The 21,045-nt window shown below is 40.3% G+C and overlaps 1 protein-coding gene across 1 annotated transcript; it reads left to right on the top strand.

Moving 5' to 3' along the window:
• Positions 1–1,200: 1,200 nt before the first annotated feature.
• On the top strand, positions 1,201–20,715 carry ZNF461 (zinc finger protein 461). The gene is made up of 4 exons (XM_047793207.1): positions 1,201–1,330; positions 9,995–10,121; positions 11,635–11,730; positions 18,535–20,715. Exons 1-4 carry the CDS (start codon positions 1,322–1,324, stop codon positions 20,214–20,216), a joined length of 1,914 nt encoding a protein of 637 aa, XP_047649163.1. The 5' UTR covers positions 1,201–1,321; the 3' UTR covers positions 20,217–20,715.
• Positions 20,716–21,045: the final 330 nt, after the last annotated feature.

The following is a 21,045-nucleotide window of genomic DNA, read 5'->3' on the forward strand; positions in this document are numbered from 1 at the left end:
CCATATACACTATCTCTATCAAGATTTTAATTTACATAAGTTGCGTTCTAACACACACAAAGACCTATCTACCAAATCTCTCATGTGATCTCCTACCCAATCATACTCAGTTAAAATATCAAACTCAAATCACAGCATTATACTCACTCACTGAACATATATTTTCACTGTCATAAAATTCATCCAGAGATTTGGCTCTAGTCACAAACCACTTTCACAAACTTCGTACGTTTCATTCAACACTCTCTCCCAGTGATAGTCTCAAGTGCACACCATCTCACACATATGCTCAAGAATCGACAAAGAAACACAATCCCATGTTCTCACAGATACATTTCCTCACACTTAAGAGATGGGGTTTCTGGCCTCTCAGCAAGGTTAAAAATCTTTACCGTAGATTTGTCCCTTCTGGCAGTTAATCTGTACTAGTTTCCACCCCTCTCAGTTAATTCCAGTCTCTCATACACACTTAGACACACAGTATCACCTCACAACCCCCCCCTCCCCCCGCCACCACCCTCCATCGCCAAGATAAGGCTCAGAACCAGTTCACCCTTCACCAGGAATCTGTGATTCATCCATTGGGTCCCTCCTAGTCCTAAGAGACAAGCTTCCTCCCTTCTGTAGTGAAATTCACCCGCGGACACTCGCCACAGCCAAATCCTCCCAGTAGTCACAGGTAGACCTGGCACAAACAGCCTTCCACTGAATATTACAAGGTCATTGCCTGTGTAACCGCGCCACCCGCAATCATGAGTAACCAATCACTGTTTCAAGCGCATACCTAAATCACATCACATTATGCCACCACACAAACACTGCGCGTGGCCGAGCTCACCGCCTAAACCTATACAAGTATGCACCACATCCGCTTTCACATACGATTTTTCTCACGCTTGACACCCTCCACTCGCTGTCACATAATCCTCTCCCTCTCGATCTGACGCGCTCTCGGATACGTGGACAGAAAACACATCTAGCGTAGCAACCGCACAGCAGAGGCTGAAGCTCTCTGCACCAGATCCGAGTTTGCGCCCCTCAGTTGGGCGGCGGTGGCATCTTTCACAGCCGCATTGAAAGCGCGCAGGTGCGGCAGGAAGTCTGGCGGAAGATCTACCTACTTCGCTAGCCTCTCAGGCTCCTTGCTCGCGGACTACGTTTCCCAGAGGCCACAGCGCGCCAGAGCTACTTCCGGTAGGAACGTCGGGTGAATGGTCAGCCCCAGAGGCGGTTGAGGGCTTCCCAGGACGGGTTCGGTAGGCAGGGCTCTGCGTGGGGCCTGGAATTCGAGTCAAAGCTTGGACCAGAGCTCCTCCTGAGGATGCTGAAGGTAACGAATCCTGTCGCCCCAGGACTGGCAAGAGGAGTGTCTAGAGTGTTAGGTTTCTAAGTGCAGGAGCAACCCAGGGAGGGATTAGGATGTGGGTGTGTGACGGAAATTAGTCCTCGGACTAAGTGTATTTGGCTGTTGTGACAGCTCCTGGAGTCATGCTTTTGTGACAGTGTAATTGTGTGCATGGGCATATGTGTAAATGACGTTTGTGTTTGTGACCATGATTGCAATTGGCTATTTGTGTGAACCCCATTTATTTATATAAAAGAAAAGCACATTTACACAAACCCTTACAACCACGCAACGAAGTAGTTAGGGAGACATTCCAGTAGTCACCTGTGGATTCATACACGCGTCATAAAACCAAAATCACATAAGCCACCCCATGTTTATTATCATCACAAAACTTCAGGCAAAGCGACATATATTATAGCAACAACAAATAAAACAAAAAAAACTACTCTTGGAGTTCTCTTGTGGCTCATCAGGTTAAGGATCCAACGGCACTATCACCTGCAGTGGCTTGGGTCACTCCTGTGGCCCGGGGTTCAACCCCTGGCCTAGGAACTTCCACATGTCACAGGCGCAGCCAAAAAAACAAACGAGCACTACCCTTGCCGACTTAGTCTACTTCCTCAACTGAAGAGCTCTCACAGGATCTGAAGAGCTCACACAAGAATCATAGAAATAGAGAACATAACATAGAGCAGAGCAGAAACTTATGACATAGAACATAGAAACATAGCTCACACAATCATAGAAATGTAGTCTCCATGGCTCTGGCTACTGCACATCACACTCAAAAGTCACACAAAGTTTGAGCTGCAGGAAAAGCCTGTTATCTCAAAATTTTTCTCTGCCTCACTATTTCTGCCATTCCCCTTAGAAACACCTCGAATGGGGAGTTCCCGTCGTGGTGCAGTGGTTAACGAATCCGACTAGGAACCATGAGGTTGCGGGTTCTGTCCCTGGTCTTGCTCGGTGGGTTGGGGGTCTGATGTTGCCGTGAGCTGTGGTGTAGGTGGCAGATGTGGCTCGGATCCCGCGTTGCTGTGGCTCTGGTGTAGGCCGGTGGCTATAGCTCTGATTGGACCCCTAGCCTGGGAACCCCCATATGCCGCAGGAGCGGCCCAAGAAATGGCACAAAGGCCAAAAAATATCCATCTCAAATGGGCTAAAAGAATAGCACTGTTGCATGTACAAAAACAGTGTCTAAGATTATTGAGTGCTGCTTCTTCCCTGAAATGTTCATATTAACCTTCAAAAATTCCTTTGTTATGGGAGTACCATTGTGGCTCAGCAGTAATGAACCTGACCAGTATCCTTGAGGATGTGGGTTCAATCCCTGGCCTTGCTCAGTGAGTTAAGGATCTGGCGTCGCCTTGAGCTGTGTTATAGGATTCAGACGTGGCTGGGATCATGCATGGCTGGGGCTGTGGTGTAGGCCGGCAGCTGTAGCTCCGACTGGACCTGGGAATGTCCATATGTTGCAGGTGCAGTCCTAAAAAGAAAAAAAATTCCTTTGTTATATTACTTTAAAATAAAAGTTATCTATAATTCTTAAACCATTCTGAACATTTTATTGCAGATGGTTTCACCCTTATGTAAATACATGTATGCTTATGGACATAAGTATTTTTCTTCCAAAGATTGGACTACAATACATTATTTTGTAATTCCTTATTAAAATATAAGACTTTTTGGGAGTTCCCGTTGTGGCACAGTGGTTAATGAATCCGACTAGGAACCATGAGGTTTCAGGTTCGGTCCCTGCCCTTGCTAAGTGGGTTAATGATCCGGCGTTGCTGTGAGCTGTGGTGTAGGTCGCAGACGCGGCTCGGATCCCGCGTTGCTGTGGCTCTGGCGTAGGTTGGCAGCTACAGCTCTGATTCGACCCCTTGCCTGGGAACCTCCATATGCCGCGGGAGCGGCCCAAGAAATGGCAAAAAGACCAAAAAAAAAAAAAAAAAAATCCGGCATTACTGTGAGCTGTGGTGTAGGTTGCAGATGTGGCTTGCATCTGGCGTTGCTGCAGCTGTGGCTGTGGTGTAGGCTATCAGCTGTAGCTCTGATTCAACCCCTAGCCTGACCTCCTTATGCGGCAGGTGTGGCCCGAAAAAGACAATAAATAAATAAATAAAGTATGTGGGGGGATGTGTGTAGGTTATATGCAAACACTACACCGTTTTACATGAGGGACTTGAGTATCTGCAGATTTTGGTATCTTCAGGGGTCTTGGAACCAATCTCCCGTGGATACCAAGGGATGAATATATATATATACGTATATATATACACACATACATATACATATGTGTATGTATATATATACGTATATATATATATATATATATATATATCTGTGTGTGTGTGATTCTAAGCTAAAACTGAGACCAAGGAGCAAATATATGTCTTATCAATAGATATATATTGGAGTTCCCGCTGCGGCACAGTGGGATTGGTGGCATCTCAGGAATGTTGGGATGTAGGTTTAGTCCCCGGCCTGGCACAGTGGGGTTAAGGATCCAGTGCTACTGTGGCTATAGCAGCTCAGTTCTTTTTTTTTTTTGTCTTTTTGTCTTTTTGTCTTTTCTAGGGCCACACCCATGGTATATGGAGGTTCCCAGGCTAGGGGTCTAATCACAGCTGTAGCCACTGGCCTACAGCAGAGCCACAGCAACTCAGGATCCAAGCCATGTCTGCGACCTACACCACAGCTCACGGCAACGCCAGATCCTTAACCCACTGAAGGAGGCCAGGGATTGAACCTGCAACCTCATTGCTCCTCGTCTGATTCATTTACCACTGAACCACAACAGAAATTCCTGCAGCTCAGTTCTGATCCCTGGTCTGGCAACACCATATGCCACAGAGCAGCCAAAATGAAAACAAAAAACAAAAACCCCAAAAAAACATAAATGAGCTTTAACTTACCTATTAAAAGAAAAAGCCTTTCAGATTGAGTCAGAAAGAAAAATCCAACTTTCTGCATTTAAGTGATTCAGTGATTCAGAAAGTTTAATACAAGAATGGACAAATTATACCAGGCAAGTAGAAACTAAAAGAAAACATACTAAAATTTAGGCTATATTACACCATTAAACATGGCAAAGAAGAATACTATATTAATTCTAAGGTATAAATTTCAAAATGAAGATTAGGAGTTCCCGTCGTGGCGCAGTGGTTAACGAATCTGACTAGGAACCAAGAGGTTGTGGGTTCGATCCCTGCCCTTGCTCAGTGGGTTAAGGACCCGGCGCCATGAGCTGTGGTGTGGGTCGCAGACGCGGCTCGGATCCCACGTTGCTGTGGCTCTGGCGTAGGCTGGCAGCTCAGCTCCGATTAGACCCCTAGCCTGGAAACCTCCATATGCCACAGGAGTGGCCCAAGAAATGGCAAAAAAAACGAAAAACAAAAAAAATGAAGATAAAATGGTTATGAATTACTCATATATCAAATATTACAGCAGCAAATTTCCTAAAACAAATCAAAGAGCAGCTAGAAGAAGAAATAGACATTTACCAGCAAGAGGGGACACTAAGTAACCCTCTCAGTCAGAGTCAGGCCATGAGGACAAAGTTTAGTGACGATATTGAAGTACTAAATCACATATCCCATCAAATCTACCTTATTGATATATATTAAATCCTACTGATAGCAAATATCTAAAAGTGAAGAATTTCTAATACTCAATGATAGCTACATATCTGTTCCAACTACATTTTGGAACCCGTGGGGTTTAGTTAAAGCAGGACTCTAAGGGAAAAGTTATACCTTCAAATGCTTCTAACAAAAGATGTGAAAATACGTAAGTTAGAAGGAGGAGTTCCCTTGTGGTGCAGTGGGTTAGGGATCCAGCATTGTCATTGCAGTGGCCCAGCTCACTGCTGAGTTCACTTTCTGAACTGGGAATTTCCATATGCTGCAAGGTATGACCAAATAAATAAATAAATAAATAAGTAGAAGGACATCTAGAAAGAATTTACAAAGATAACAATTACATTGTTAGAAAGTAGGAAAAAATTCTAATAGATAAACCAATGAGATATATTTCTAACCTTTGAATCAGGAATGAAAAGGAAGGAAGCACAAATATACAAAATGAAAAGGAAAGAATACACAGAAACAAAGGAAATTGAAAAGAATCTTAAATACTTCATTTTTTAATTTGCAGTTATTCTATTTATTCACATATATACCATTTTCAATTACTCTGGAGATCTGAATTTCTGGTATAATTTCTTTTTAGCCTGAAGATTTTTCTTTAGCATTTCCCATAGTTTCTATCTTCTGGTGACAAATCCTCTCATCTTTATGTGAAAATGTCTTTTTTTCACCTTCTAAAAATATAAATCAGGACATGCCTCCTTCTCTATTTTCTCTGTTTTTAAAAATAGAATTCATATTATCTCATCCTTAATTGTCTGAGAGAATTCACCAGCAAAAGCATGTGTGGTAGACAGAATAATGACATCCCCCCCCCGAAAAAAACCTGTCTTCATGCTAATCCTAGAACCTGTGAATATGTTATCGTACATGGCAAAAGAGACTTTATAGATGTGATTAAATTAATGCTTTTCCAGTGGGGAGATTATTTTGTGATATCTGAAGAATCAGGGTCAGAAAAGGATGTGCACATGGACTATGCATGCTTCTGTGAAACGCAACATTCCTGGCTTTGAAGATGAGGAAGGAAGCCATGAGCCAAAGAATGTACGTAGCCTCTAGAAGCTAGAAAAGCTAAGGCAGTAGATTCTTCCCTAGAACTGCCAGGAAGGTGTACAGCCCTGCCAACACTTGGATTTAGTCCAGTAAAACCCTTGTTGGGCTTCTCATCACAGATAATAAACTGTTGTATTAAACTGCTACCTCTGTGATGATTTGTGCACCAGCAGTAAGACACTAATATACTGTCTGAGTTTACGGTTTTCTTCATGAGGCAATTTTAATTTCTTCAACAGATAAAAGGCTTTGGGAGTTTTTATTTTTTCTTTAATCAGTTTAATAATTTGTGTCTTTTAGGGAATTAGTTTATTTCAACTTAGATATCACATTTATTGGCATAGTTGTTCATATTCCCTTATTATTTTAATACCTGTCAGATTTATAGTAATGTACCCTTTTAAATTCATAATATTGAAAATTTATGTCTTATTTTCTTGATCAGTATTCTAGCAGCTCTTCAGTTTTATTGGTATTTTCAAAGAACCAGCTTTTAGTTTTACTGTTTTTCTCTAGTTTTCCCTTGCTATTTCACTGATTACTGAGCTTTTATTTATTTCATTCCTTCTGTGTATTTTAGGCTTAATTTTCTATTATTTTTCTAGCTTAAGATTCCCTTTCTTTTTTAGAAAGAAGAGTGCTCTTTAACTTCCAAATATTAGGGTACTTTTCCAGATCCTTCTGATCGTTCATTTTTAATTTAATTCTGTGATGGTTGAGGAAGGCTCCTTCTAAATTTATTGAGATTTGTTTTACAGCCTCAAATATGGACAATTTGGTAAAGGTTCCATGTGCATTTGAAAAAAAAAAGGAGTATTAAACTGTTTGTTAGGTAGTGTTTATCAGTAAGCTCAAGTTGTTTGTGGTAGTGATCAACTCTTCTCTATCTTTACTGATTTTATTTTTTTTGTCACTTGCTCTATCAATTACTGAGAGAAGATTGTTGAAATCTTATATATAACTGCTGATTAATCTTACAGTTCTGTCAATTTTTGGTTTATGGTATTTGGAAGCTGTGTTACTAGGTGCATGCATATTTAGGATTGCTATGTCCTGTTAATGAATCAATCCCTGTATCATGAAATGTTCTATTTGGTAATTTTCTTTGTCTTGAATTCCATTCTTTTTATTAATATAACTGCTTCATCTTTCTTTTGCTTTTTTTAAAATGACGTATCTCTTTTTTTCCTTTTATGCTAACCTATTTTATTTTATTTTATTTTTTTATGCTAACCTATTTTAAGTGTATCTCATATAACAGCATATACTTTGATGCTACTGTTTTTATCCAGACTGACAATCTTTGCCTCAAGTATCAGACCGGGGTTAGCAAACTACAGCATGTTGGCCCACAACCTGATTTTGTATGGCCCTCAATCTAAGAGTGGTTTTGCATTTCAGAAGGGTTATAAATAAGCAAAGAAAAAAGAATTTGTGATCGGGAATGTATGTGACCCACAGAGTCTAAAATATTTACTCTCTGACCCTATTCAGAAAAATTTTGCTGACCTCTAGGTGGAACATATAAATTGACTGTAATGATTAGGGTTTTTTTTTTTTTTTTTTTGTCTTTTTGCTATTTCTTTGGGCCACTCCTGTGGCATATGGAGGTTCCCAGGCTAGGGGTAGAATCGGAGCTGTAGCCACCGGCCTGTGCCAGAGCCACAGCAATGCGGGATCTGAGCCGCGTCTGCAACCTACACCACAGCTCAAGGCAACGCCGGATCGTCAACCCACTGAGCAAGCGCAGGGACCGAACCCGCAACCTCATGGTTCCCAGTCGGATTCGTTAACCACTGCGCCACGACAGGAACTCCTAATGATTAGGTTTTAATCTACCATTTTATCATCTATTTTTCCATGCCTTTTTTCCCCTATTTTCCTGCCTTCTCCTGGACTTGCCTCTCTTGTATTACTTAGTACTTATCTCTATCGTAGGATTATTAGCTGCACTGTGTTTTTACTGGTTTAGGGGTTCTTCTGAGGTTTCCAATGTGCCTTAAAAAACAACAACAAAAAAATCTTGTTATATCTTCCAATAATTATATATAATTCAAAAATCTTTAAACTGGATACTGCATTTTCCTCTTCCCATCTTTTTTACAGCTGTTGTCATTCTATTTTATTTCTAAATACTTTTAAACCACATATGCCTTTTTTCTTTAAATGGTCAATTATCATTTAAAGAAAATTTGAGATAAAAAACTATCTTTCTTATTTACCTCCAAGTTTATCATTTCTGGCACTCTTCATTTCTCAGTGGATAGAAATTTTTACCTACTGTAAAATTTTTCCATCTGAAAAACTTCCTTTAACATTTTCTGTAGTACAGGTTTGTTATTCTCAAACAAAAACAAAAAACCCAACAACATCAAAATTAAACCCCAAGCTTTATTTTACCTTCACTTTGAAGGATTCTAACAAATATAATATTAGGTTGACAGCTTTCTTTCGGCATTTTTTCTTCCAGCTTTATTGAGGTATAATTGGCATAAAGTACTGTATAAACTTAAGGTGTACATCATAATGATTTGATTTATATACATCATGAAAAGTTTATCACAGTAAAGTTAGTGGAATCCTTCATCTCATGTAGATACAAAAATAAAGAAATAGAAAAAAAATTTTTCTTGTGAGGAGAACTCTTAGAATTTACTCTCTTAACAACTTTGATATATAACATTCAGTAGTAGGCTTTTTTGTTTTTGCTTTTTCTTTCTTGGCCACCTGTGGCAAATGGAGTTCCCAGACCAGGGATCAGAGCTGAGTCACAGTTGCGACCTGCCATGCAGCAGCGATGACTGGCTGCTTGCCAAGCCCTGCCTTATGCAGAGGCTGATGGGCACTAGTGGATGGAGCTGTGTCCTGTAGTGGGTGGTTATGAGGCCAGGGGTCCCAGATCTAGAGTCGGCATTCTGGAGGATAGGACCAGTTCCTGACATGACTGTCTGAGGGGCCCAAGGTATCCCCAAGCTGGTAAGTGGGGTATTTCAGGATTTTGCTGAAAAAGACCATATGGGGTAGGAGACGTGTTCTGTCTGAGTTTGGAAAATACAGTCTGCATTGGATGTTTACTGAAGAATTTGCATTAAAAGTAAAAATGCTTAATCATAATGAGGTTGAAAAACCTTTGGGTCTTTTTTCTGAACATGGAGATTTTCATAAGACATTTTGGAAAACTTTAAAAATTTACAGCTATTTAACTTAGTTGGGAACTTCTGATTCTTTTCTTTTCTCATTTTTGGCCACTCTGTGGCATATGGAACTCTCAGGCCGGGGATCAGATCCAAGCCACAGTTGTGACCTAAGCTGCAGCTGCCAGATCCTTAGCCCAATGTGCTGGGCCCTGCATTGAACCCACACCCCAGTACTCCCAACACATCTGTGATCCCAATCCCGTTGCGCAACAGTGGGAGCTCCTATTTTCTAGATTTCTACATGAGTGATTAATGAAGTTTTCCACCCTACACAGGAGAATATGTGTGTGGAAATTGAATTGTTTAAGAACATGAAGGCACTCTGCTTCAGTCTCACTAAATTCTTTTTTTTTTTTTTTGGCTTTTTAGGGCCGCACCCTTGGCATATGGAAGTTCCCAGTCTAGGGGTCGAATGAGAGCTACAGCTGCTGGCCTACACTGCAGCCACAGCAACTCTGAGCCACGTCTGAGACCTACACCACAGCTCGTGGCAACACTGGATCCCTGAACCACTGAGCGAGGCCAGGGATCGAACCTGCAACCTCATGGTTACTAGTCAGGTTCCTTAACCACTGGGCCACAACGGGAACTCCTAACTTCTTTTTTGACCCATACACGTTCTCAGGGTTAGCCTATGTACTCATTGTATCATTCCTTTCTTATGATGCCTTCTTTTCACATTGCTTCCTTTTGAAAAATGTTTCTTATAATTTCAAAGATAGTACTGTGGTTTTTCATTTTAGGGGTTGGTGATGTTCAAAGATGTGGCTATACATGTCTCTCAGGAGGAATGGGAATGCCTGAACCCTGCCCAGAGGAATTTGTACAAAGATGTGATGTTGGAGAACTATAGCAACTTGGTTTCACTGGGTAAAGTTATCTGTTTAATAATTCGGAGTCTATTTCTTGGAATTTCTCCTTTCTCCACCATGAATTTTAGGACTGCCTTTCGGATAACAAGATGAATTTTCTCTTTGTATAGAAGTGAACACAGCTAGATGGAATTATACCTTCATTTTCCCTATCCCCATGCCTTTCTCCTGGTCCTTTCTTTCTTTCCTTTTTTTTTTTTTTTTTGTCCTTTTAGGGCCGTACCTGCGGCATACGGAGGTTCCCAGGCTAGGGGTCTAGTAGGAGCTGTTGCTGCTGGCCTATACCACAGCCACAGCAATGCCAGATCCTTAACCTACTGAGCGAGGCCAGGGATCGAACCCACAACCTCATGGTTCCTAGTCGGATTCGTTTCCGCTGCTCCAGGACAGGAACTCCTCTCCTGGTCCTTTCTTATAACTGACTCTCTTCCATGAGGATTAAGGAACAGTACTGGAATTCTGTACCCTTAAAGCATAATATGGTCAAAGAAATCAGCCTTTGTCTTTTTTTTTTTTTTAATGTTTTATTTTATTTATTTTTTGTCTTTTTAGCTATTTCTTGGGCCGCTCCCGCGGCATATGGAGGTTCCCAGGCTAGGGGTCCAATCGGATCTGTAGCCACCGGCCTACGCCAGAGCCACAGCAACGCGGGATCTGAGCCGCATCTGCCACCTACACCACAGCTCACGGCAGCCTTTGTCTTTTGTTTCACTGGCACTGTGTTAAACGTGCAGATGCATAGGTTCTGGGTGCAAAGCTCTTTAGCCTTCCCAGTTCGTATAGTAAGGGACTGAATCAGAAACACATCGTTTACTATTTATAGTTGAAATGAACACTATTCCATTTACTACCAGAAACATACTCTCTTTTAAACAATTTGTATTTCAAAATTACATTCTAAGAACTTTGCATTTAACATGTAAAAATAGCTGAGAATAAGTATTTCAGGAAACTCTTTTTTTTCCTCAGGGAAAAAACGGAGTGAAAGCTTATATAATTTAAATAGCATTTTACCACCTATTTGTTTGCTTTGCTTCTCATCTTGAGTTTACCTGCATATAAGAATTTGATCTCGGGAGTTCCCGTCGTGGCGCAGTGGTTAACGAATCCGACTAGGAACCATGAGGTTGTGGGTTCGGTCCCTGCCCTTGCTCAGTGGGTTAACGATCCGGCGTTGCCGTGAGCTGTGGTGTAGGTTGCAGATGCGGCTTGGATCCCGCGTTGCTGTGGCTCTGGCGTAGGCCGGTGGCTACAGCTCCGATTCCACCCCTAGCCTGGGAACCTCCATATGCCGCGGGAGCGGCCCAAGAAATAGCAACAACAGCAACAACAACAACAGACAAAAGACAAAAAATAAAAAAATAAAAAAAATAAAGAATTTGATCTTTTTTACTTTTCTAGGCCTTATCAAGTACCATTATCCTATACATCTTTAAAAATCAATTCTGAATATCAGTATTTGAGTACTTTCATTTCCACCTCATCTCCATTTCTTTTCTATTTCTAACCAGGACTTTCTGTTTCTAAGCCGGCTGTGATCTCCTCATTGGAGCAAGGGAAGGAGCCCTGGATGGTTGTAAGGGAAGTGACAGGAGGACCATGCCCAGGTGAGTGAGCTATAATCTCAGGAAGCAGGAAGTTGCCGCAAGGAGTAGGCCACCTGGTCGGAATGTTGGGCTGGTAGGGTTGTTTTAGAGAGAATAATTAGGGGAAATCTGCTTTCAAAACTTATCGCAATGTTATAGCAATCAAACAATGCGGTAACAGACATAGATGGCTGGAAGAGGATAGAGAGGTCAGAAATAAACAGTGAGATATTTAACAAAATGATTTTAGACCACAGTGCCAAGACCTTTTGATCCGGGGAGGCACTGTACCCTTAACAAATGGTGTTGGGAAAACTGGATACCCACATGCACAGGAATAAAATTGGATCACTGCCTTAACACCATATACAAAATTTAACTCAAAATGGATCAAGGAACTAAATCCAAGGCTCAAAACTAAAAAATACTGAGAAGAAAACAGAGGAAAAGCTTCATATCGTTGAATTTGGCAGTAGTTTCTGGGATATGACACCAAGACACAGGTAACCAAAGCAAAAATAGACAAATAGGAGTACATCAAACTGAGAAAAACTTTTGTTCATCAAAGGATGCAATAAACAGTTTTATTAATTTAAGAAAAATTCAGGAGTTCCTATTGTGGCTCAGTGGGTTAAGAACCCAGATAGTATCCATGAAGATGAGGGTTCGATCCCTGTCCTTTCTCACTAGGTTACGGATCCTGCATTGCCCAAAGCTGCAGTGTAGGTTGCAGATGTGGCTTGAATTTTTCAGTGTGGCGGCTGTGATGTAGGCTGGCAGCTGCAGCTTGGATTTGACCCCTAGCCTGGGAACTTCCTTATGTTCCCCCCCTTTTTTTAGGTGCAGTCCTAAAAAAAAAAAATACAAATTGCTTTGCTAGGTGATGGGAATATATATTTTAAATGTTATGCAGACATTTTCAGTCTAGTAGGGGGTCAAGAATATATCAATATATGTTTTAATGGAATAGTTGGGAAAAATTGAATTGATTAGAAATTGTGAAAATTAGGAGTTCTGCTGTGGTGCAGTGGGTCAAGAATCCGACTGCCATGGCTTGGGTTGCTGTAGAGGTGCAGGTTTGAGCCCTGGGCCCAGGCAGTGGGTTAAATGATCTGACATTGCCGTAATTGCAGCTCAGATTCAGTTCCTGGCCCGGGAACGTCCATGTGCTGTGGGTGTGGCCATAAACAAACAAAAAAAAGAAATTGTGAAAATTTAAGAAAATGGCTACATTGAGGAAATAGAGATGGTAGAGGTATGACTGAGAAGGAAGGAGTTGGACCCTAGGTAAATATAGAATCCTTGTTCATCATTCCACAAGTTAGATAGAGGTCTTTAATGATGCCTGTAACTCATTGTTCTCTAGAGTTGTGAGAAGAGTGTTGTTTTAAGCCACCTAGTTTGTGGTACTTTGTTACATCAGCTCCAAGAAACTAATATGAAAGGAAACATGGGAAAATGATACATACTTTCCTAAGTGTTTTGCTTTCATTTAGGGATGTTATTCTTTTTACTAATTGTTGTTGTTGTTGTTTGCTTCTGAGGGCTGTACCCCCGCAGCATATGGAAGTTCCCGGGCTAGGGGTTGAATTGGAGCTACAGCTGCCGGGCCTACTCCATAGCCACGCCAGGTCTGAAGACAAAAAAGAAAAAAAAACGAAAGTTCTCTGACATGTTTTAGGTTGAGATACTTATTATGTATTTACATGAATATTTAAATAGGCAATTAGATGGCAAATAATAGAGCTTGGGGTAAGATAAAAGCTAGAAGTATATACACCAAAGGACACAATCAATAAAGTGAAAAGCCAACCTATGGAATAGTAGAAAATATTTATAAATCATATATCTGAAAAAGGGGTTAATATTTAGAATATATGAAGAATTTCTACCCCAAAACAGAAAACTAAGCAGCTCGATATTAAAGATGAGAAAAAGATTTGGATAGATATTTCTCCAAAACAGATATACAAATGTCCAACAAACATATTAAAATATGCTCAACTGTTACTAGCCACTGAGGAAATGCAAATCCAAACAACAGTGAAATAATCACATCATACCCACTAGGGTGGCCACTATCAAAAAGCAAATTTAACAAGCATTGGTGAGGATGCGAAGGAGCCGAAGCCCTTGTGTTGGTGGGAGTGTAGCCACCATAGGAAAAATATATCATGGTTCCTCAAAAAATTAAAAACAGAATTACCATATGATCTGGCAATTCCACTTCTGGATATATGTCCCAAAGAAATAAAGCACCACCTCAAACAAATATTTGTGCACCCATGTCCTTTGCAGCATTATATACAAGAGCCAAAAGTGGAAGCAACTTAGATTTCATCAACAGGTAAATGAACAAACAAAATGTGATTGTGTGTGTGTGTGTGTGTGTGTGTGTGTGTGTGTGTGTGTGTGTGTACGGATAAACATATGAAGATTTTTCAGCCTTAGAAAGCAAGTAAATCCTGATACGTGCTACAACATGAATGAACATTGAGGATGTTATGCTAAGTGAAATAAGCCAGTTACACACCAAGAACACCCCAACAACAAATATTGAATGACTCCAGTAATATGAGGTATCTAGAGTAGTCAAATCCACAGAAACAGGAAGTAGAAGGTCATTGCTGGGAACTGGAGGAAGGAAACATGAGAAGGTGTTAATGAACATACAGCTTCATTTCTGCAAGGAGAGGAAGTTCTGGAGATGGGTTGCACAGCAATGTGGACACACTTAACACTACTGCACTATACAGTTAAGTGGATAAGATGGTAAATTTTATATGTATTTTACCGCAATTAAAAAATTTTTTTTTAAAGATAGAGATATAAATTTAAGACTTAGAAGTGTATGATTGGTGTTTAAGCCAGACTACTATTTAGGAAAGATTGAGAGCTGGCCAGACCCTGAAATCTGGACATTCCAACATTTAGAGGTCAGAAGGTGGAGGAGTGCCGAGACCAGCTCAGCAGGTGAGGGCTGAAGCATGGGTGCTGTGAAACTTAAGAAAACGTTAACATAAAACAAGACACAGAGACATTTTTCTTAATTAAATGTGGGAACCAGGGGACTCAAGGTCTCAGAGACCAAGAGCACCACCTCAAGAAACCACACTGCTTTTATTGTGCTCTTTAGGATGACATCAAGTGAGGAGGGGGTGTGCAGGTACAGGATATGCTTTTTTTACTATTATTATTTTAAAAGTCACATAGCTGGTAGATGGTTAAGCTTTTACTCTGACCTTTAGGCATTTAACAATCATTAGCATTTGAGGAAGCTTGGCGTCAGCTGTCTATGCATGGCATCTAGAGAATCATCATTGTGCTTCGAAAAGGGCATGCCTATCTGTAGCAACCCAGCGTGCCTAGGTTTGCACCTCAGTTCTCCTTGCTGGTGCATATTCTGCTAAGGACCACTCATAAGCCCCCTGGGGCCATGAGGTTCCTCGTTCTCTTATTTTTAACGTATCATGCTGTGCCAACCTGCACAGGTCTGGCGTGCCTAGACCAACGCATTATGTCCTCATTCAGCTGACCACGTGAATAACTTATGCCTTTAGGTCTTTGTTCTTAAGCTTAAACACCAGCACAGCGACTGTTTTTCAAGCAGGAATATGGGGTAAAGTAAAGCAGGACAAGATGGAGTTTTCAGCATAGAAAATAGAAGCAAAGAGGCTGAGAAAAGATTGTAGAAACATGTCTCCCCACAGAGGAGAATGCATTAAAGGGAACTGAATACAAGTAGTGAGGCAGGTTAACCAGGAGAATATGGTATACAGGAAGCAAAGGGGTTGATTAGTTGTATCGAATGCTGCTGATGAGTCAAGTAGTGTGGTGCCTGGCATCTGAGCACTGATTTTGATAAAATAATTTTGTTAGTGACTTTAGCTAGAAATGTTTCAACAGAGTTGTGGGATTTGAAATATTCACTGGAGTGGATTACAGAGAAAATGGCTAACATACATAGTCCTTTGATATAATACAGGGAAAGTACAGTCTTTCCAATAAATAGTGCTGATACTTATTGAAAAATGTGAATCTTGATTTCTCCCTCATACTAGGTGGGCTACGGATCTAAATATGAAAAGTAAAAGAGTAAAAGTTTCTAGAAGACAATATGGGTATATTTTTATGACTTTGGAATTAGACTGTTTTAAATTAAGAACTTCTGTTTATCAAATATAGTATTAAGAGAGCAAAAGGGCCAGCCCCAGAGTAGGAGAAGATACTTACACTATGCATGTTGGTTATATCCAGAATATGTTAAGAATTTCCACATATCAGAAAGAAAAATACCAGCCAGAAACCACCCAAATGTCCCTCAGCCGAAGGTTCCGGGTTCGATCCCTGCCCTTGCTCAGTGGGTTAAGGATCTGGCGTTGCCGTGAGCTGTGGTGTAGGCCGCAGATGCAGCTCGGATCCCGCATTGCTGTGGCTCTGACGTAGGTCAGTGGCTACAGCTCCGATTAGATCCCTAGCCTGGGAATCTCCATATGCTGCCCGAGCAGCCCTAGAAAAGGCAAAAAGACCAAAAAAAAAAAAAGAATGTAAGAAGTAAAATATGTATACCATATCTGTACAATGGAATATAACTCAGCCATAAAAAAGGAATGAAGTGCTGGTAAATGATACAACATTTTTGGACCTTGAAAACATTATACTGAGTGAGAACCAGACACAAAAAGTGACATATTATATGATTCCACTTGTATGAAATATCTAGACGAAGTCATAGAGACATAAAGTAGCTTGTTGTAAGGGGCTGGAGGGAAGAGGAGAATAGAAAGTGACTGTGGGGAGTTCGCATTGTGGTGCAGTGGAAACAAACCTGACTAGTATCCATGAGGATGCGGGTTCAATCCCTGGACTCGCTTAGTGGGTTAAGGATCTGGCATTGCTGTGAGTTGCAGTGTAGTTCGAAGACGTGGCTCGGATTGGGTGTTGCTGTGAGCTGTGGTGTAGGCCAGCAGCTGTAGCTCCAAATCCACCCCTAGCCTGGGAACTTCCATATGCCATGGGTGCACCCCCCAAAAAAACCAAGGTGACTGTGAGAATGATGTTTCTTTCAGCATGATGAAAATGTTCTGGAATTGGTGATCTGATGGTGGCACAACGTTGGGAATGTACTGTAAGTTATTGAATTGTACAGTTCAAAATAGTTAAAATTGTGGATTTTATATGTATTTTATTGCCAAAAAATTTAATGAAAATGGACAAAATATCTGGATAGGCAGTTTGTTAAAGAAGATATCCAGCTGGCCAATAAACACATAAAAAAGCATTCGACCTCATCTGTCATCAGGGAAATTGCAAATTAAACCACAATGCAGGAGTTCCCACTGTGGTGAAATGGAATTGGCAGCATCTATGGAGCACTGGGACCTAGCTTTGATTCCTGGCCTGGCACAGTGGGTTAAGGATCCTGTGTTGCTGCAGCTGCAGCGTAGGTTGCGATTTGCGGCTCAGATCTGATCCCTGGCCCAGGAACTCCGTGTGCTGTGGGGTGGTCAAAAAAAAAAAAAAAAAAGCCCACAATGTAGTATTACAACACATTGCCAGGATGCCTAAATATAAGAAGATTGACAATAACAAGTAACGGTGGGGATATGAGAAACGGGAACTCTTCGAGTTTGATGGGATTGTAAATTAGGAAACTGTTGCATAGTGCCAACTAAAGCTGAACAAAAGCATATCCTCTGATACAGTAATTTCACATCCAGTAGAAAGGAGTCCTATTTACACCAAAAGAAATGCGTCAGAATGTTCATAGCAGTACTAACTATAATAGCCAACAACTAGAAACAACCCAAATGACCATCTTTAGGAAAATGGAAAAATAAGCTCTGTTAGAATAGAATTTTTATACAGCTGTTGGTCTCAAACTCTCTCTTCGGAAACACCTTCTGGAAAGCTCTATGATAGGAAAGACTTTGGAATGTGCTAGTTGTTAAAAGGAGGTTAATGATGTTTTAGCACAATGAATAAAAGAGAAATGGACTCAAGATTAGGTCGTATTAGCAACCAGATGCCTTAAGGCCTTGTGGTAAAGAGTTGGATTTTCTATTAGTTTGGTTATAGGTCTGGCTGCATGTGAAAGAGACCCCAAAATAATTGTAGTTTAAACTATGTAGAGGGTTAGTTTTCTCTTGCATTAAAGTCCAGGATGGAGTGACAGCTCTGCTCTGCAAAACCATCATGTGACAACATCAAATGCACGTGGCAGCTGTCTTTGCTGAGGAAGCAGGAGAATAACAGATATAGGGTGTGGGCCACTTGACTCAAGAAAGTTCTTAGAAGCTACTGCACAATACTTCTGTATTTCTTTGGGCAGAATACAGTTACATGGCATATTTTGCTGCAAAGTATCCTGTGAAATTCAAGGTTTATGTTGGGCAACCTATTCTCAACTAAAAACCATGGGCTCAATCATTGTATAAAAGGGGAATAACAGATATTTGGGGACAACAAGCAAATATCACATAATCCTTGGGCTTGGTGGAGAGTGTTAAACATACAGACTCTTGTAGATGCTGATTCAGTTGATTTACAATGTTTTGTAAACATCCGTAATTGGAAAAACTCTCAAGGTGATTCTGAAGTAGATCAAAATGTCAAAACCTGTTAATTAACTTCCTCATCTCTGTCATGAGCTTTCATTTCTTTGCATTCTCCTCACCCTTCTTTCATTGAATTGCATGATGATATTTACAAGCTTCCCAAGTCTTTCATTTCTCATGTGAGTTATTTTCAATTATCTCTCTTTTCTACCATGGGTATTTCTCTTGGAACACAAAAATAGCAATTAAAATGTTTCTTATCTTTCAGACTTGGTGTCCAAGTGTGAGCCCAAGAAGTTGTCTCCAAAAAGAGACATTTTTGAGACAGAATCATCCCATTGGGCTATCATAGAATCATTCAAAAGCCATAATCCTGATAAATCCATTTTCAGAGACATTTGGGAATGCAAAAGTCAATGTGAGAGACAACTGGGAAAACAGGAGGGCTATTTCAGGCGATTCATTGTCAACCATGAACACATGTGCATTTTTAGCCAACACGTTTTGTTCACTCAGGAATTTTATAATAGACAGAAAATCTTTGAATGTAAAAAATGCAGAAAGAACTTAAGTTACCATGTATTTTTTAATCCTCACAAAAGAACTCATTCTAAAGAGGAACCTTCTGAATGTAAGGAATGTGCAGAAACTGTTGCTACATCATACTTTCGTAAACAACAGGGAATTCAAGGTAATAACAAGTGCAGTGAATGTAAGGAATGTTGGAAGGCCTTTCTTCATTGCTCACGACTTAAACAACATTTGAGAATTCATAATGGTGAAGAACGCTATGAGTGTAAAGAATGTGGGAAGGCCTTTAATTATGGCTCAAAGCTTATTCAATATCAGGGAATAGACACTGGTGAGAAACCCAATGAATGTAAGGAATCCGGGAAGGCCTTTATGCAACTATCACAACTTACTCAACATCAGAGATTTTATACTGGTGAAAAACCCTATGTGTGTAAGCAATGTGGGAAGGCTTTTATTTGTGGCTTTCAACTTACTGAACATCTGCAGCTCCATACTGGTGAGAAACCCTACGAATGTAAAGAATGTGGGAAGACTTTCAGGCATCAGTCACCCCTTACCATACATCAGAGAATCCATACTCATGAGAAACCCTATGAGTGTAAAGAATGTGGGAAGGCCTTTAATTATGGCTCAGAACTTATTCTGCATGAGAGAATTCACACTGGTGAGAAACCGTATGAATGTAAGGAATGTCGGAAGGCCTTCAGGCAGCGATCACAACTTACTCAACATCAGAGACTTCATACTGGTGAAAAACCCTATGAATGTAAGCAATGTGGGAAAGCTTTTATTCGTGGTTTTCAACTTACTGAACATCTGCGACTCCATACTGGTGAGAAACCCTACGAATGTAAAGAATGTGATAAAACTTTCAGGCATCGATCACACCTCACAATACATCAGAGAATTCATACTGGTGAGAAACCCTACGAATGTAGAGAATGTGGAAAGGCCTTTAGCTATCACTCAAGCTTCTCTCACCATCAGAAAATTCATTCTGGCAAAAAACCTTATGAATGTGATGAATGCGGGAAGGCCTTCTGTGATAGCTTACAGCTTAATCTACATAGGAGGATTCATACTGGTGAGAAACCCTATGAGTGTAAAGAATGTGGGAAGACTTTTAGACAGTGCTCACACCTCAAAAGACATCAGAGGATTCATACTGGTGAGAAACCTCATGAATGTATGAGATGTGGGAAGGCCTTTCGACTTCATTCACACCTTATTCAACATCAGAGAATTCATACTGGTGAGAAGCCCTATGAATGTAAGGAATGTGGGAAGGCCTTTAGCTATCATTCAAGCTTCTCTCACCATCAGAGAATTCATTCTGGGAAGAAATCATATGAAAGTGGGAAAGCCATTGTTCATGGCTTACAATGGAATCTACATCAGACAACTTCATACTGTTGAGATGTCAGTAAGGTTTCCTCTCCCCCCCATCCTAGTCTAGTATCATGAAATTATTTTTGGAGATAAACATTTTCTTTTTTTCTTTAAGGAAAATGTTGGTAAAATATGGGGTTTCATTTGTATTGATTTATTTTAGTAACTCTTGAAATCTTTTCTCCCCCTCAAGGGAAAAAATGGAAAAGTTATTAAAAGGAAAAAAAAAATGCTCTGGTTTCAGTGCTGCTTCTGAGTTATCGAAATGATCAGTATTGGAAGTAAATTTTGTAAAACTGTATATGTTTTCACTGAAACCAGTAAAGTGGGGCAGAAATAAAATGAAAACTATTTCTTCCTCTCCCACAAATCTCTGAGATACCAATATGTGTGTGTTGCTTTTTTCTACCTGCTTAAACATATCTGCACATGTGAAGGGTTTATTCCATGTGTGGGAAAGGTTTTACGTCCTGTAGTGACATATTGCATGGCAATTTGCCCTTTTCACTTAAATAATCACGGACATTTACCCAGGTCAATACATATAGATCTGACTCATTCTTTTTAAACGTTCAGACTATTTCTAGTATGGGATGTATGTCAGTGTTTTGAGCCATCTCTTACTGTAGACATTCAAACTGTTTCTACTTTTTTCACCAGAAATGATTATGCAGTAAACATTTGTACACTGTCATTCTTATATTTCTATTAGTAGATTCCCAGCTGTGAGAGTATATGTTTTAACGTTACATTAATTTTGTAATGGAAAAATTAAGAAAAACAAGCACACACTGTAAAATTCAAAAAGCATCCAGAAGGTAATAAGAAAATTAAATCTTCTTTAATATCTAGTCCT

Source organism: Phacochoerus africanus, chromosome 8 (genome assembly GCF_016906955.1).
Source record: "Phacochoerus africanus isolate WHEZ1 chromosome 8, ROS_Pafr_v1, whole genome shotgun sequence".
In the NCBI taxonomy this organism is placed as follows: Eukaryota; Metazoa; Chordata; class Mammalia; order Artiodactyla; family Suidae; genus Phacochoerus; species Phacochoerus africanus.

Excerpts from the sequence above, each read along its gene's own strand:
- ZNF461 (XM_047793207.1), top strand. Across the intron at positions 10,122-11,634 it reads TAGCAACTTGGTTTCACTGG|GACTTTCTGTTTCTAAGCCG; the intron begins GTAAAGTTATCT and ends ATTTCTAACCAG. Across the intron at positions 11,731-18,534 it reads GACAGGAGGACCATGCCCAG|ACTTGGTGTCCAAGTGTGAG; the intron begins GTGAGTGAGCTA and ends CTTATCTTTCAG.